At 37.7% G+C, this 16,701-nt stretch overlaps 1 protein-coding gene across 1 annotated transcript; it reads left to right on the forward strand.

Annotated features, from left to right (window-relative positions):
• Positions 1 to 283: 283 nt before the first annotated feature.
• LOC127647351 (cytohesin-3-like) lies at positions 284 to 12,554 on the forward strand. The gene is made up of 14 exons (XM_052131541.1): positions 284 to 576; positions 993 to 1,053; positions 1,966 to 2,045; positions 2,274 to 2,338; positions 3,173 to 3,239; positions 3,843 to 3,961; positions 4,071 to 4,151; positions 4,285 to 4,397; positions 5,630 to 5,778; positions 6,313 to 6,424; positions 6,565 to 6,641; positions 8,755 to 8,826; positions 9,160 to 9,314; positions 11,808 to 12,554. The coding sequence occupies exons 1-14, from the start codon at positions 571 to 573 to the stop codon at positions 11,890 to 11,892; spliced, it is 1,242 nt and encodes a 413-aa protein (XP_051987501.1). The 5' UTR covers positions 284 to 570; the 3' UTR covers positions 11,893 to 12,554.
• The last annotated feature ends 4,147 nt before the right edge of the window (positions 12,555 to 16,701 follow it).

Consider the following 16,701-nt stretch of genomic DNA (forward strand, 5'->3'; position numbering starts at 1 on the left):
CATAGGGTCGAAAGTGCGGGTGTTTAACTTTAAATGTGCGAGGCATGATTGGTAGCGCAGTATCAAACTTAGGCCACCAGAGGGCGGTGTGTAACAATTATTGAACGCGCATATTCAGTGAACACTTCTCATGCTCTTGACGTTCATCTCATTCTGTGCAAATCTGAAGATAACTTTTTGGTTCACCAACATTTAGAGTCACTATCTGCTTTCGTTTGAAAGAACTGCGAGTGGAGGATGATATTTTGTAAAATTAAGAAGGTTACTTTACGAATCTCACTGACTGTCACTGACTCATAGGCTACTTCGCTGTTCGCTCCCAAAAGATAAGTGTAACGTTTGTTGACGTTGTGTGATAACGAGATAGGTTTCTTTGAGGAAATAAACTGACATGAATCTTAGAACTTTTTTTTTTTTTTTTTTGACATGAATCTTAGAACTCAGTAGCTGTCATTCTTGACGGTGACGTCACGCTCCTCGCACAAGGACTCAGGGCTTCTCCATCAGTTGAACCGCACTTGACATTTATTTGCCGTCCTACACCGAGTACCTGCTCACTGAAGTAGACACATGAAGGTATGCTTTTTCACCACTTTCATATAGGCTCTAGCCTCTATGTAAATCGAATCATGTCGTTGATTTTATCAACTCAAGAAACATTTTATGAGCCTTGCCTTCCAAACTCTCACCAGCCTAATCAGACTTAGTACAAGTCTTTTATTCAAAAGGATTATCTCTTTATACCATTTATTATTATGATTATTATTATTTCAACTTGTTTGGCATGCATTCAACAGTGCATATATCATTGTGATAAAAATTAAGCTATATAGTATATTTGTATGTTGGCATCATTTTACATATTTATAATAATTTAAAATGTTTATTAAATCATAATCTAATACAGTAATAGCACACGCAGCACTATTCTGTGGATCTTTAATTCCCTTTTAAAGAGTTCGCACTAACTCTGATATTACTGTTTACTGCAGTCCCCCTCTAGCACTGCCAGCATGGGAACCCATAGAAAGGACAGCTTCCTCTGGGGGAAAGGTACAGTATATGCTTCCCTAATTATTAGCTTGAGGCTCTAGAGACTGCTCAGCTGTGGATAAGCTGCATTTTGACTATTTTGTCAGGCATCAGCAGTCAGTGATCAAATAATGGATGGATGTAAAGAGTTTGTTCACCCAAAAAGGAAAATTCTGTCATCATTTACTACATTTATTGTTGTTCCAGACCCAGCTGACTTTCTTTCTTCCAAGTTTAAAATTAGTTTTTAATCAGAATGAAAGTCACCATTCACTTTCTTTGTATGGTAAAAGGTTTATTATGTATGACATACATATTATGGTTATTCATGTCATTCAGAAGAAGGACCTGTTAAGCAATTTAGCAAAAAATAACGCAAAACCGATTTCCTGGGAAGTTTGTGACTTTGGAATAATGCATTATTTGTATCCTCGTTGCATCTCTTTCCATGCAAAACAAGTGAATGATGACTGAGACTTACATACTGCCTGACATCTCCTTTGGTGTTCCATAGAAGAATTAAAGTCTTAAATGTTTGGAACAACTTGAGAGTTAGTAAATGATGACAGAATTTGTAAGTCTAAAACTGTTGGATGTCTAATAAAAAAATATTAAATAAATCATGATGAAGTGAATTACCCTTTTAGAATGGTAATCACATGCCATAGAACATCTGAACTGAACTGAAATAATTTGAAATATTATACATATTTTGTGCTATTTCATTGAGATATTTGAGTGTTGTGTCAATGTAACCACTAACAGGCCAAAAATACTTTCTATGTGGGTTAGCTCTTTAATGTGAGCTGAGAAATTTCGGCTGTGTTTGCACTTTAAGTTTCTTTCTCTATTCAGTTCCTCTTCTGCATGAGTTTGTCATCAGGGATCTGATGTGAGATTGTTGATCTTTTTGTGTTCTTATGTCATCTGCAGCTCCTGTTGCTTTCAGTCCAACTGAGAAGCGTCAGACTGACGTCAATGTCCATAAGCATGTGATTCTAGAAGATATACAGGTATATGGCACCTCAGTCTTATTCAACAACTTATTCATGCATATTTATGTCATACATAATAAAGGCTTGTTAAGCATATAAAAAAGATCACAGATGATCAAAGTCTTGGGATTATACTACACCAATACTATTTATACATTATATTACACCAATACTATTTATACATTATATTACACCAATACTATTTAGACAAAGCTCTAACTGACCGCTGTATTTTCTCTCTGGCAGAAACTCAGACTGGAGATTGAAAACATGATGACAGAAATTCAAACAATGGAGGCTGATGATGAGAAGTGAGTATTCACCACTATCATTCAGGTCTGAGTTGCCATGGCAACAAGGACAGGAATTGATAAACCTGATGTTCGGACATTTAAAGAACTAGTTTCCCAGTTCCTACATAATCTGCTGTGTCGTTTCTTTCTGTACCTCAAATGACAGTGTTTAATCATAGTTTTATTTTCATATCAACTTTTGAAAATGATCATATCAGCAATACATCACTTGGGTTGGTTTGCATCTCCGCTTAGAATACAGAGTCAAAGTTGTAGAGACAAAAAAGAAAGAACATACTGGGGTATATGTGATTAATTCACCTGCTTCTACTTTGTAATTGGAATCCATGCACACCAATATGCACCAGTAGCATCAGGAAAAGGTGCTTTCAATCTTTTATTCTGGGAATGCATCCTAGTGTGTGCATGTGTGACATTTTGGATTGTAGCTGCTTTATGTTCCTTGAATTGAGTTTGACCATGAATACAAAGTTAAAGGTTGGAGTTTCTGTGTATGTGCACATCGCATCACATCAATGATGTGTGTGGGCTTGTAACTGTTTCCTGTTTCTTGGAATCAATTTTATGAGAAGAGGTTTGGCCCTATATGTGACATTGTTAATTCGGCACATGGACATGCTAGCTACAGAAAACTATAAAGTAGGATATACGTGTCAACCTTTATACACTTACATTTACTTTATACACTTAACACTTACATCACACACACACACACACACACACAACACTTTGCACATAAATGTTAGGAATTAGCTGAAACAACACTCAATTCTAGATCATGCAAAACAAATGATTGTATTTCAGTTTTGTGACAATTATTTTCCCCTCTAGCAAAAATATTATGAAGAACAAGAGAATCCAGTGCGGAAAAAAGAAATTTAACATGGACCCAAAGAAGGTATGCACAATCATTGTTTTAAGAATCAATTGTTGGGAAGATGAGAGGCAAAACAATGCATACAATGTTACAAAGTGATGCGTGTAAGGCAACAGCTTTACAACTGCTAAACTAGGTTAAAGGAAGAGGGGGTGGAGAGAGACAGATAAAGAAAGGTATAACCACATCCTCTGTTTTCTGTAAAAGTGAGCTGAAGCCACACAGCATTTTCCAAGTAGCTCAGTCTGCATGGTCAGTATGTTTAAAAAGATCTTCAATAGACCAATTTTAATTATTCTCCACAATTTGTTAATGAAGCCCCCTCTTCACACACACTATTTAGTACCCTATCATATGCAACCTGCATATATTGTTTCCCGTGTTCCAATATTTCTGAGATTCTCAGGTAAATATTAGTCCCTTGCCACTGAGATAACCTATTATCTCAACATTATGTTGCCTATTTGACAAACAGCCAAACATGCATCCCCCTCCTCTGTGCACGATATTTATCTTATAAGCTGCTTCTTAATGAATGGTTGGTAACAGTGGTGCCGGTGGTCTGTGGTACAAAAGCTGTGTTAAAACTGTACATTGAGGTCAACTGTGTGTGTTTATTACTAGGGTATCCAGTACCTAGTAGATAATGACCTGCTGGAGTGGAAACCAGAGACTGTAGCAGAGTTCCTCTACAAAGAGGAAGGCCTCAACAAAACAGCTATTGGCAACTTTTTAGGAGAATGGTATGATGATGATGTGATGATGGTATTTTTCCTTCAAATATGGATAGTGGCTTTTTACTCTGATCTTGAGTTTTCAGAAACAGTCAGATGTTTGCTCTTATGCCCTCAGGGAGGAGATCCACCTACAGATCCTTCAAGCTTTTGTTGAACTTCATGAGTTCTCAAACCTTAATCTGGTTCAGGCTCTGAGGTCAGTGGAGAAGGTCTCCCCCTTCATTCTCACATTTATACCATATTAACATATGTTCGAATGCATGATGATATAACATTACTCATTCACCACAAACAGTTTGGTGGCTGAATCTTGTTTTTTATGGATGCAGGCAGTTCCTGTGGAGTTTCCGTCTGCCTGGTGAGGCTCAGAAGATTGACCGTATGATGGAGGCTTTTGCTCTGCGCTACTGCACCTGTAACTCTGGTGTTTTTCAGTCAACAGGTAGTTTAATTCTGCATTAAGAGGATAGGTTTAGTGTTTTCAGGCCACAACTTATTAAAATATTTATGTATAGTTGTTCATCACTGGTCGCTGTAGTTTGGAGAAAAGTAATTTTACTAATGTAAAGCATGATTTTATAGTAATGTTTATGGCTCTTTTTTAATGTATATGTATACATTAAAAAAGCCAGAGACAATTTTCAACAATGTGGTTAATAAAGTTAACCAACCAACCAACCAAAGCATCAACAAACACCACTGACTGCATCACAATTTTACTGTTTCTGAAGAAGAGAATCTATCTCACATATTTTGAAGGTTTTAAATGAATTGCCAGAATTAAATATATATATTAAACTATATCAACCAGTGACATTGAGCTACTACTTACATGATATGAAACAACCATTTTAAAAAGGTATAAGTGACAACACACCACCCTTTTAAGCTCAACTCATAGACCTTATTGACAGCAGCACCATCTTTGATTTTAACGGGAATGACAACAAGGCTGTGAGGGCCGTACGGTCTCTTCAATGGGCTGTACTGCATTTTAAAGTGTTTTTGGATCTTTCTTCGGACACAAAATAAAAAAATTAAAATCTTTCCAAAAACATTCAGTTGATAAAAAAAAGTTGTGGCAAATCAGATGGGATCTAGGAGCTTTAGACTAGTGGTCAGTCGACACAATTGCATACTCTTGAAAAGACAAAACAACAGAAAGTGTTGTTTATCCATTGACAAATCTATTAGAAGATTTAGGAACTAACACAAGGAAAAGTTAACACCTCTTTTAATCATTCAGGCGAACACGATTATCAGCTGATGCAGATAATCGTAAAATGGCCAAATATCGGCCGATTAATTGGCCTGGCCGGTCTCACTACTTTATACAGTTTTATTCCATGCATACCATTCATGATATGATAAGTCTATCCCTCACAGCCTTGTTTTCGTTCCCATAAAAAAAAAAATCAAAGATGGCATAATTGTGAACAGTTTTATTACGGTTAACAAAAACTGAAATGAAAATGAACAAAAATAATATTTGTTAACTAAAATAAAATCCCAAAAAATTATCTAGAATTAATTTAGTTTTAGTTTTTGGTAAAATAGTGTGACTATGGGCTAAAAAAATTGACTTTACTTGACATTTTGAATTATAATCCAAACGCTACAAAACCTGTGCACAACTGTGTACAACAAGTATGTTTGTTTGTGTGTGTGTTACAGACACCTGTTACATCCTTTCCTTTGCAATCATCATGCTCAACACAAGCTTGCACAACCCCAACGTGAAAGACAAGACCACACTAGAATGCTTCATCAACATGAACAGAGGAATCAACAATGGGGGAGACATTCCCAATGAACTCCTTAAGGTGAGAGCAGTCATAAGGTTTAATTTCCTCTCACTTTCCATCTTAAACAGGCCATAAAAACAACACCTTTCTTTCTTATAAAATTGATAATTATGTTCCTGAATTTACAGTTGTAACAGCTATGGTGCAAAATACACCCGTGTAACTACTGTGCATCACTGTACAGCACTCATAAAATGACATTCTGTTTTTGTTTACATGTCAGGGATTATATCTTCAAGTGAAAAGATCAAACTCAACAAATTTGCATATTGAAATAGCATTTAAATTAAAAGCTTCTTAATATTTCTATATATTTAGTAAAAATTTTCAAAAAGCAGTAAGGCAATTGAAGCCATGCTATATTGTGAATATAGTCATGGCTGAAGGGATTTTAGGCTCTCACAAGGACCTTAAACTGTAATTGTAGGGATAGTATACACACAATATAGTTCATTCTATCATACCTTTTATAAACCGCCAATGATGATTTTGTCTAATTACAACAATATGAGCAAGTGTTGATCATTTCTCTTTGTCTGAAACATTTTCTAGAAACTTTATGAGAGTATTAAGAATGAACCATTTAAGATCCCAGAAGATGATGGCAATGATCTCACTCACACTTTCTTCAATCCTGATCGAGAGGGCTGGCTTCTAAAAGAGGGTGGGTTATTCTTCAGACTCATAATATTCTCTGATAAAAGTATTATGTGGCATCTAAAAGACTCTGTAGTGTGCATTTCAAGTGTTCGTCTGTGTTCTTTGGAATTCTGAATGTTTGTAACTGTTCTGTGTAATCCACAGGTGGCAGAATAAAGACCTGGAAGCGAAGATGGTTCATTTTGACTGACAGCTGTCTCTACTATTTCCAGTACACAACTGTATGTACTCTAAGAAAAAAATTTCAAGACTTTTTGTAAAGTTAAAGATATGAATTGTAATTTTGAAACAATCTGTATAAAATCATGAGCACTTACATGAACATTAGTTATATCAGTAACCTTATAAAAGCTGTTTTATTCTACATGTGGCAGGTACCTCATGGTGGCTGCCATTTTAAAATTACACTTGATCTATGTACCAAATGACACAGTATAACAAAATGTACTATGCACTCAGCCATGTAGTGCATGGATTTTCAAAGTGTAGAATCATCCTAAATGGAACACTTAACGTTTTTTTACTACACGGAAGCGTTCGCAGTTTAACAGCTGACGGAAGTGAAGTTTTTTGACTGAAAGCTGTGTTGCCACTAGCTTCTCACTAGCTAGTTGTTCAGTTCAACACTTACTGTTAGGGTTGCCACTTTTGAAGTTTTAAAATAAGTGACACTTAAATGGGGGTATCACGGCCCCTAACCACATCCTCCACAGTTTTAGCAATAAATGCGTTTTTAATATATACTTTCCCGACCCATGACTTACATAAAAAATAATATATGTATTTTTTATAATAATTTGTATTTATTTGATTTGTTTATTTTTTCCTGTACTTGTCTTTATGATTGTATTTATACATTGTTTGAGCTTATTGAACATTTATATATAAAAAACTCCACAGTTTTACCACCATTTGTGGACTTTTCAGACAGTCCCTTACCCACCATAGGCAAATTTTCCAACTTATATCAATGTTAAATTGGCGAACTGGAACGATTTCACCGTGATGCCACCTGACCAGATTAAATACGGGACAAATCACGGCCCATATGGATTCAATACGGGATGCATAATTTTATCTTTAAATATGGGACTATCCCATATTTTACTGGATGGGTTGCAACACTACTTACTGTTTATCTCAATAATATACATATTCACACAGCATAGTTAACCCTTAACTCACTTTTGTAAGGTGCTGTCTTCACAGAAGTTTCGCTAGTTGTCACATTCTCCATTATTCACAATTGTTTTGCCAGATCACCATAGCTGCCAGTAAATCCGCCCCTTCCGCTATGTAAGGCTGAGTGTAAGAAGAGTCCAACTTTCCACACTCCATTTTGACTGTTGAAAAAGTGCATCATCCGGGTACTCGTAGTCAGTTAATTTTCATTTAAAAAAATAAAGGATTACTCTTAATTGTTCTGTAATTTAATTACAGTTACTTCTTATGTAATTGTGTTAAATACTGTATAGACTATAGAACAATTCTATATAAAACAATAGTGAATTTAAAATATAAATGTAACATCTAATGTTAAAATATATGTTTTCTAATTTAACGTTGCCCCCTTAAATTCTTTGGCCATTTTATGAATAATATATTGATTTTAGATTAGTTGTTTGAAAGAATAAATAGAACAGTTTCATGTCTATCCTTGTATTTTTCATCTGGTCGAGGTTGATAAGGGTTTTAGAAATGAATTAGTAATAAGTAATGAAATTACTTTTCAGACAGAGTAGTTAGTACAGTAATCTAATTACACTGTAGAAGATCTAAATAGTAGTTAATTAATTATTTTTTAGTAACGTACCCAACACTGCATGTAGTACACTTCTTTTTGTTGCGTTTTCAGTGCAAAAATTCTACTCGCACTACTTACAGTGCACTTCAAAATTACGTCAAATAGTGCAGAAGTGAGTGGTTTGGGACACACCTTTTCACTCTTGGATTAAAGGAATCATTGCTGATTGTGAATAGTAAATTCTTACAATGTCATCTGTAACTGAAAACTATTGATTTTAAAAGATTCTGTGTCCACACCACTAGGTGTCACTGTAAGTCCAAGATGACATGAGCAATAAGTTACTGAGTGCGCCTTTCATTTGAATTGGTTATATGTGCTTAAAGTGAGCTTTGTCAACAATTAGGACTAGGAGTGCCCTAGCATATACCGTCGATGGCCTCAAAGCAAACACACATTGACCAAAAACAACAAAACTCTATTTTTGATTTCATGGGGTCTTTTAAATCAGTTTAAAAAGATAGTTTTTCCAATTTGGATAAATAAAAGTATTATAATTAAACATAAATGGGTCTTTTTCCACTCTTCAGGACCAAGAGCCCAAAGGAATCATCCCTCTAGAGAACTTAAGTGTTAGAGAGGTGGAGAACACACAAAAACAGGTACTTTTTCATGATATTGTATTTACCAAAGGTTATAAATGATGAAATAGATAGCATGTTTCTCTTAGCCCAATTAGATTTTAAGTTTTTATACATCAACCATGACTTATAACTGTACCTCTGTGAGCTGAATCTAGATTTGCTTTGAAGAATGTCACTGCTCTGATCCTGATTTCTGTCAGTTCCTTTTTGAGTCAGCATCTCAGAGTGACATTTAAAAAGTAAAAAAATGTTTGAGGCGTAAACCTAGTCAGCTTTTAGTTTTTAATGTAACATGAATACATTTCCTCTTATGAAACTTATGTGTGTGTGTGTGTGTGTGTGTGTGTGTAGTTCTGTTTAGAGCTATTTAGCCCTCATCGTAAAGGGGAGACAATAAAAGCATGTAAAACAGAGACAGACGGGAAAGTTGTGATGGGGAAACACCAATCCTACAGGCTTTGTGCTGCTTCTGCTGAGGAACAAGCAGAATGGATCCAAGCCATCAGGTACCAGCCAACTCACCCATCAACAACACCATACAGCACAGCCAGGCATTTTAGTTCAATGGAAAATACTGAAATAGGGGACACCAGGGCTAGTTCTTTAATCCAGTGAATATTTCTCATTGTAGATTTATTTTTGAAAGTACATTTCTGGATAAGCACACACTTTTAAAGCTTTGGCTACAATAAAAATGTATTGAACATGTCCACCATTATTACTGGGGAAGTTGTCACATTTAGACCTGCCAATGCCTATTGTGTGCTTTTAAGGAAAAGTAAAACAATCATGACACCTAATAATATTATATTAAATGCTTTACATTTCTAATAGCATTTAAAAAAGATATGACAACCCGCCCTGAAAAAATGTGACAACATTCATGAAAAATACTGTTCCCTGTCTGTCGCTCTCTTCGACGTTGTGTCGGAGAAGCGACACTGGGGGTCTCTCTTGAGCACCGAATATACCTCTGATCTATGAAAAAAGGCCAATGAGAAGTTGGAAGCTAGTATTTGCATACCCTGCCCTCGGACATACGGGTATAAAGGCGAGGAAATACTAGAGTTCATTCAGGATTTTTCTGAGGAGCCGGAAATGGTCCGGCCACTACAGTGGCTCGGCTCAGCGACGTGGCCGGGAAGACAGCAATTCGGGCCAGCACGCCCAAGCTGAAGTCCTCCCCACAGCCATCGCGGCTGGATAACTGGTTCCTGGGGTCCCAGTCTCCCAGTTCGGCCTCTTTGGCAACACCGTCGAAGACTTTACCCAGCAGTTCTCCACAGTGAAGAAACAGACAGAGGCGATCTCTCACATCCTGCCCCGCCACCATGGGCCATGCCCCGTCTGCTCGCCGAGAGCGTCCCCCTGCGAAGAAGCTGCAGGCCTTTGGAGAGGGGCCCCGCTGCGCTGGCATATCAATTGCCTAGAGTGGAGGACTGTTTTCTTTGCCCTGCGGAAGTTTCTCCCATTAATTCGAGACAAACATGTCCTAATCAGGTCAGACAGCACCACTGCGGTAGCGTACATAAATCACCAAGGTGGCTTACGCTCATGCCACATGTCACGACAGGTGCTGTGCAAGGTCAGGGAGGACGAGGAACAAGTCACACTAGTGGCTCCCTATTGGCCCACCCGGTCCTGGTTCTCTGACCTCATACTCCTCGCGACAGCCCCTCCCTGGCAAATTCCCCTGAGGAAGGACCTTCTTTTTCAGGGGCAAGGCACGCTCTGGCATCCGCATCCAGACCTTTGGAAACTCAACGTCTGGTCCCTGGATGGGACACGGAAGATCTAGCTGGTCTACCACCTACCGTCGTAGACACGATCAATCAAGCCAGAGCCCCTCCTCCAGCCAGGCTTGGCCCGTTCCCAGGTTGGCAAGCGTCGCCTTGTTCCCCTGTATGGGTAACCAGAAGGACTCTGTCGACTTTTTTGGGGCATTGGGGAAGGGTACGTGCAGTCTGATACAGCCGATTGTGTTGGCACGTAAAACACCTGCCCGCTCCTGTGTCAGCAGAACACGTACACGGCTCAGCGCATGGCGTGATTTAAATTGGACCCCTAGTGTCGCTCCTCCGACACAACGTCGAAGAGAGCGACAGACGGGGAACGTCTAGGTTACGGTTGTAACCTCCGTTCCCTGATGGAGGGAACGAGACGTTGTGTCTTCCCGGCCACGTCGCTGAGCCGAGCCGCTGTAGTGGCCGGACCATTTCCGGCTCCTCAGAAAAATCCTGAATGAACTCTAGTATTTCCTCGCCTTTATATCCGTATGTCCGGGTGGGGGGGTATGCAAATACTAGCTGCCAACTTCTCATTGGCCTTTTTTCATAGATCAGAGATATATTCGGTGCTCAAGATAGACCCCTAGTGTCGCTTCTCCGACACAACGTCTCGTTACCTCCATCAGGGAATGGAGGTTACATCCGTAACCTAGACGTTATTCCGACAACACACTTCAACCTTTTGGTTAAAAACTACTTTTACAATATAGATGACACATGCCTTAATATATGCTAGTCTGGTTTTATTGTGCTTACTTGTACTGTATACCCAACAGCTTTGGCACAAATATAATTACATAAATATTTTAGTTTAGAGTAATATAAGTAATATTTTAATATAAGTGGATTTATAATTAGGTATTTAAAACCACCATCTCTGCTTGAGAAAATGTTGTGTAATTCGCCATTTGATTCAAAACCTTATGACAACTTCCCCATGTGACAACTAGCCCCGCTCTCCCCTATATAGTCTTGTTTTTTATACCATGCCTGTACAGTATGTACAGAAAACCTTCCATGGGGGTAGCAATGTATAGAACTAGGTCAAGAGGAAAGAGGAATTCATGTGCATGCATGTGCATGTTTAAAACAATTGCAGTAACTGTGTGCAAACTCAATTAATCATGCAATGTTTTCAAAATAGCCGTTCATTTACAGAGGAACTGAGAAAACAGCATCTCTCAATCTAACTGCTTCCTCTCTTGTTCTCAGAGCCTGCATCACAAAAGACCCATTTTATGACCTGGTATCAGCACGCAGGAAGAAGGTCATAAACCACACTGAACACCATGAGTGAGGCAGACTTAAAGGACTGGCAGATTAATGAAAGTTTGAAGTAAGGAGGTCTGATTATATTAAAAAATGCTGCTCACAGACTAGAGCCATTACAAGAGTTTGGACCAGGGGACCGTGTGAGTAGCAGGAAATGATGAATGATGTTCCTCAGGGTGCTACAGTCATTCTCACGCCTCCCTCTCACCACGCATTGGTCATTGCTGCTACATATGCAGCCTCAAGGCTTGGTTGTGGTCAGGAGTTCAGTGTGAAGCTATTTTTATATTTATTCTAACTTACGAGAATTGTTACAGTAAAAATCACTTGTAAGTGGCCATTGGATATATAACTGTATAAATGTTCTTTTCCTGTTTAAGTGAGAGATTAAAACACAAAGTTTATCTGTAGCATCTATGAACAACCTTTCAATTAAGCTAATTTTCTAAACATTTACTAAGCTAGTTGTCTTTTGATGGATCATTTGGCCTGTTTTGTTTGTTTGTTTGTTTGTTTTTTCTATTTAACTCAATTAAAATACGTATTTTTTCCTAATTCTATGATTAGTCAAAAAGAAAAAAAAAAGAACAAATAAATATTGTGTTTATCTTGTAAATATTGTAGAATTCTGATGCCAACGAATGATGCATTAATGCTCATCAGGTGGAAATTGTCCATATTTTGTACATAATAAATGGTTTATTTAATGAATGTATCATTATTTGATTGTGATATTTTGTAATTTAAGAACATTTAATAATCAGTTGCACTTAACAATAAGGTTGTATTTATTAAAATTAGTAATAGTAATATTGAAAAATACTATTACAGCACTCATGCACAACTTTTCATATTAATGTAAACATATAAAAAAAAATAAAAAATATTATATACATAAACATTAGTTAATAAATTATGAAATAACATGATCTAATAAAGAATTAACCAAGATTGATAAACCAATACTATACATTGTTAGTTCATGATACCAAATGCATTTACTTATGTTAATAAAAAGAACCTTATTGTAAAGTGTTACCTTGGTACTAACTGACTAATGATTAAAAAATCATTATGATGCACTTTATAGGCCTTGTTTTCATCAAGCATCACACATATTTGTCCAGCAGATGGCGCTGTTTGCCAATCTTTCCTAAAGTAACATCCTTGAACGGCATCAGAATGCATAAGAGCTACAAGAAATTCATCCATATTAAAAAATTATACAGTATTAAAATATTCTTATAAAAAGCTATAAATAATCTTATTACTTTAGTTTATTTTATTATTAGTAATGTTATACTTATAATTGTAAATGGTTGCACTCCATGTTAAATTAATTGGAGTGTATAGTTACAAGTTTGTTATACATGAAACATTACATACTTTTACTAATACACCTGAGATGTAATTTTTTTTAATTGAAAATACATAAGTGGTTTCCTCTGCAAAATCTACATTGCACTTGTGGTCTACAAGTGCAAACTCCCCTCTTCCTGTGTATCATTTCCTTTATCTCTCTCAATTCACTCAACATCTGTTCATCCCTTTTTTATTTCAATACTTATCCCCAGCAAGATTACAGAAATCCTCTCACTGGTACTTACTGTAAGAATTAAACTTTAGGTCAAGTTCAAAAGCAACATATAATACAATACTTTTCCCGTTGAGTGCTATTTGGTTGACAAGTAACATGAGTCTGGCTCATATTTAAAAATACTCTTCCATCAAGTCTGAATTTCTCTTATTATGTTTTAACTTTATATGCTTAGCAGCACAAATCATATTACTCTTAACAAACATGGGAGGGTGAGTGACACCTACGTTAGCCAAACAGAGCTGTTGACTCATCTCTCTGATGTCAGATTGACATTTTGGATGCTAGTGTAAGCACACTGGCACAGCTCTGTATTTGCTTTTTTTTGCTGTTTGTGATCAAGGCACTATTCATCAAGCACTTTTGTATTCTCTGTGGGTGGAAGTGTTACCTTCAAAATAAGGAAAACAATAAACAATTGTACTTCTTGACCATTCTGCCTTGTCCATGTAGTCAAGACTAGGTCGTATTTTCAGTGGTCAAATTTGTCATTTGAATGGAATGAGTGTGAAGGGAATGTTTAGAAATTATATATTTTTTGCAAAGTAATAATATTATGTTCAATATAACTGTATTGCATGTAAAGCTCCTCCAACAGTAGATAAACATAGGGTGAATTCAGGTATATTGGGCCACTTTTTGACAATGATATGACTGTCAATGCATGGCCCAATTTCTCCCAATTGTGTTTGTGATGTCTCTTTCTGCGATACAAGTTCAGCATTAAATGGTATCAAGCAGGTGTTGTTGCTTTTCCGCTGGTAGCCTAACAGCTGCTACATTAGACAAAGGATGTGTGTTCAGGCTTGGCTATACTTGTGAAAGCCATACTTGTGACAATGTCCTCACTAATATAATGGAACATGATTAAAATCAACTACTTAAAACTATATTATAAACTAATAAACTTATAACTTATAGCTTATAAATCATTCAAATCATGTTTTTCTTTAATACCTGAAATGAACTGCTATTGGTGAGGATTGGGTTCAGGGTTAAGGTATAGCAAACCATTACCTCTGTATAAAAACTATTGCGTCTATGAGATGTCCTCATTAATATAGTGAAACAAACTTGTCTTATGTATATAGCATTAGTATGGGGACAAATGTTTTCCCACAATTTAAATAATTAAGACAAAATCTCCCTTTAGAGATATCTGGGGATGTCCTCATTTGGAATTGATATACATATATATATATATATATATATATATTATAAATCGATCAGCCTCAACATTTCAACCACCTGCCTAATATTGTGTAATAGCATTCTAAGATGATATTCTTCTCACTACAATTGTACAGGTCGGTTATTAGAAGTTTCTGTAGACTTTGTCAGTTCGAACCGTGTTTTATTTTTTATTTGTTTTTGGCACCATACCTTGTAAATTCTATAGACTGTTGTGGATGAAAATCCTGGGAGATAAGCAGTTACAGAAATACTCAAACCAGCCCATATGGCACCAACGGTGTTGGGGAGTAACGTAATACATGTAAAGGGATTCCGTATTTAAAATACAAAATATAAGTAACTGTATTCCACTACTTACAATTTAAATAGTTTCAAATTAGATTACAGTTACATTCAAAATGTATTTTGATAACTGAAGAGATTACTTAGCATAATATTGTCATTTGATTAATTTCATATTTAGTCCTTTCAGATGTAAAACATTTATACATATAAACTATGCGATCCAAAGAGCATTTGAACAGCAGTGAAACACTTTCTTAAGATGTGTTACATTCATACGAGCAGACAGAGAAGTAAGTAACCTTCATTTCCTGATAGAGTTGTGTCGATGTATGACACTAGTGATCGATCTTGAGAGTCCAGATCACCTTGGATTTTTCAGAAAAGGCAAATGAGAATTGGCGAGTGGAATTTGAATGCCACTCCCCCGGATATACCCCTCAGTTCGGGGTATCCTGTGGGGGGGGCTCTACGCTGGTGCCGAGAAATGGGCTCGGGCTGAGGTGGAGCCACCTGGGCTCTTTTGCCTTTCCGGCGCTAGGGGTATGCTCTCGGCGAGAAGACAGGGTGTGGGAGCTTGAGCCACGCCAGGGCAAGATGTGCTGGATGGCCTCCGTCTGCTTTTTCACTGCCGAGAACTGCTGGACGAAGTCCTCAACAGTGTCACCGAAAAGTTGGTGTAAGTGGATGGCTGCGTTGAGAAAGTGTGCTTTGTCTGCGTCCCTCATCTTGACCAGATTCAGCTCCTGGACCATCCAAGGTGGACATCGCCTGCCCTAGTGCACACGCTGTGACCTTCGTCACCTGGAGGGCGAGGTCAGTCACCGATCGGGATAATAACTACCCACGTGCAGTTCTTTTAGTGCCTTGGCCTGGTGTACCTGCAGGAGGGCCATGGCATTAAGGATGGAGGCAGCCTGTCCAGTAGCACTGTAGGCTTTGGTCACCTGAGACGACTTAGTCCTACACGCCATGGAGGGGAGTGCCGGACGATCCCGCCAGGTGGCGGAACGGATGGGGGCAAATGAGCGCGCTGGAGAATGGGAGGTCCGCGGGGAATTACCTGGCGAAACAGCACCCATTGAACTCTCCAAAACTTCTCCAGCACAAGCCGGGCCGGACTCATACCCGTGAGTAGAAGCCGCAGCGCGGGGGCAACAGTAGTGTCTTTCCCCTGTTTGAAGAAGGAAAGCCAGTTCTGCAGACAGAAATGCCTTGTTGATGAGAAAGGTCAACAGAGAATGGCCAGACTGATTCGAATTGACAAAGTAAACAGAAACTCAGATTACCATTCTCTACAATTGTGGTGAGATGAATATAATTTCAGGATGCTGTTTTGGCGGCACGAGCCGGACCTACACAATATTAGGCAGGTGGTTTTAATGTTGTGGCTGATCAGTGTGTATATATGTATATATATATATATATATATATATATATATATATATATATATATATATATACTATGATCAGCCACAACATTAAAACCATTGACAGGTGAAGTGAATAGCATTATTATCTCATTACAATGGCACCTGTCAAGGGGTGGGATATATTAGGATCAAGTGAACAGTCAGTTCTTGAATTTCATGTGTTGGAAGCAGGAAAAATGGGCAAGTGTTAGACTGAATTTGGCAAGACACAAATTTTGATGGCTAGACGACTGGGTCAGAGCATCTCCAAAATGGCAGGTCTTGTGGGGTGTTCCCAGTATGCAGTGGTTAGTACCTACCTAAAGGCTCATTGATGTATGTGGGTAGC

Source organism: Xyrauchen texanus, chromosome 8 (genome assembly GCF_025860055.1).
Source record: "Xyrauchen texanus isolate HMW12.3.18 chromosome 8, RBS_HiC_50CHRs, whole genome shotgun sequence".
In the NCBI taxonomy this organism is placed as follows: Eukaryota; Metazoa; Chordata; class Actinopteri; order Cypriniformes; family Catostomidae; genus Xyrauchen; species Xyrauchen texanus.

Bases quoted from the DNA above. Each gene is read 5' to 3' on its own strand.
- LOC127647351 (XM_052131541.1), top strand. The intron at 1,054-1,965 runs GTACAGTATATG...TGTCATCTGCAG, and splicing joins CAGCTTCCTCTGGGGGAAAG to CTCCTGTTGCTTTCAGTCCA. The intron at 3,240-3,842 runs GTATGCACAATC...GTTTATTACTAG, and splicing joins TTAACATGGACCCAAAGAAG to GGTATCCAGTACCTAGTAGA.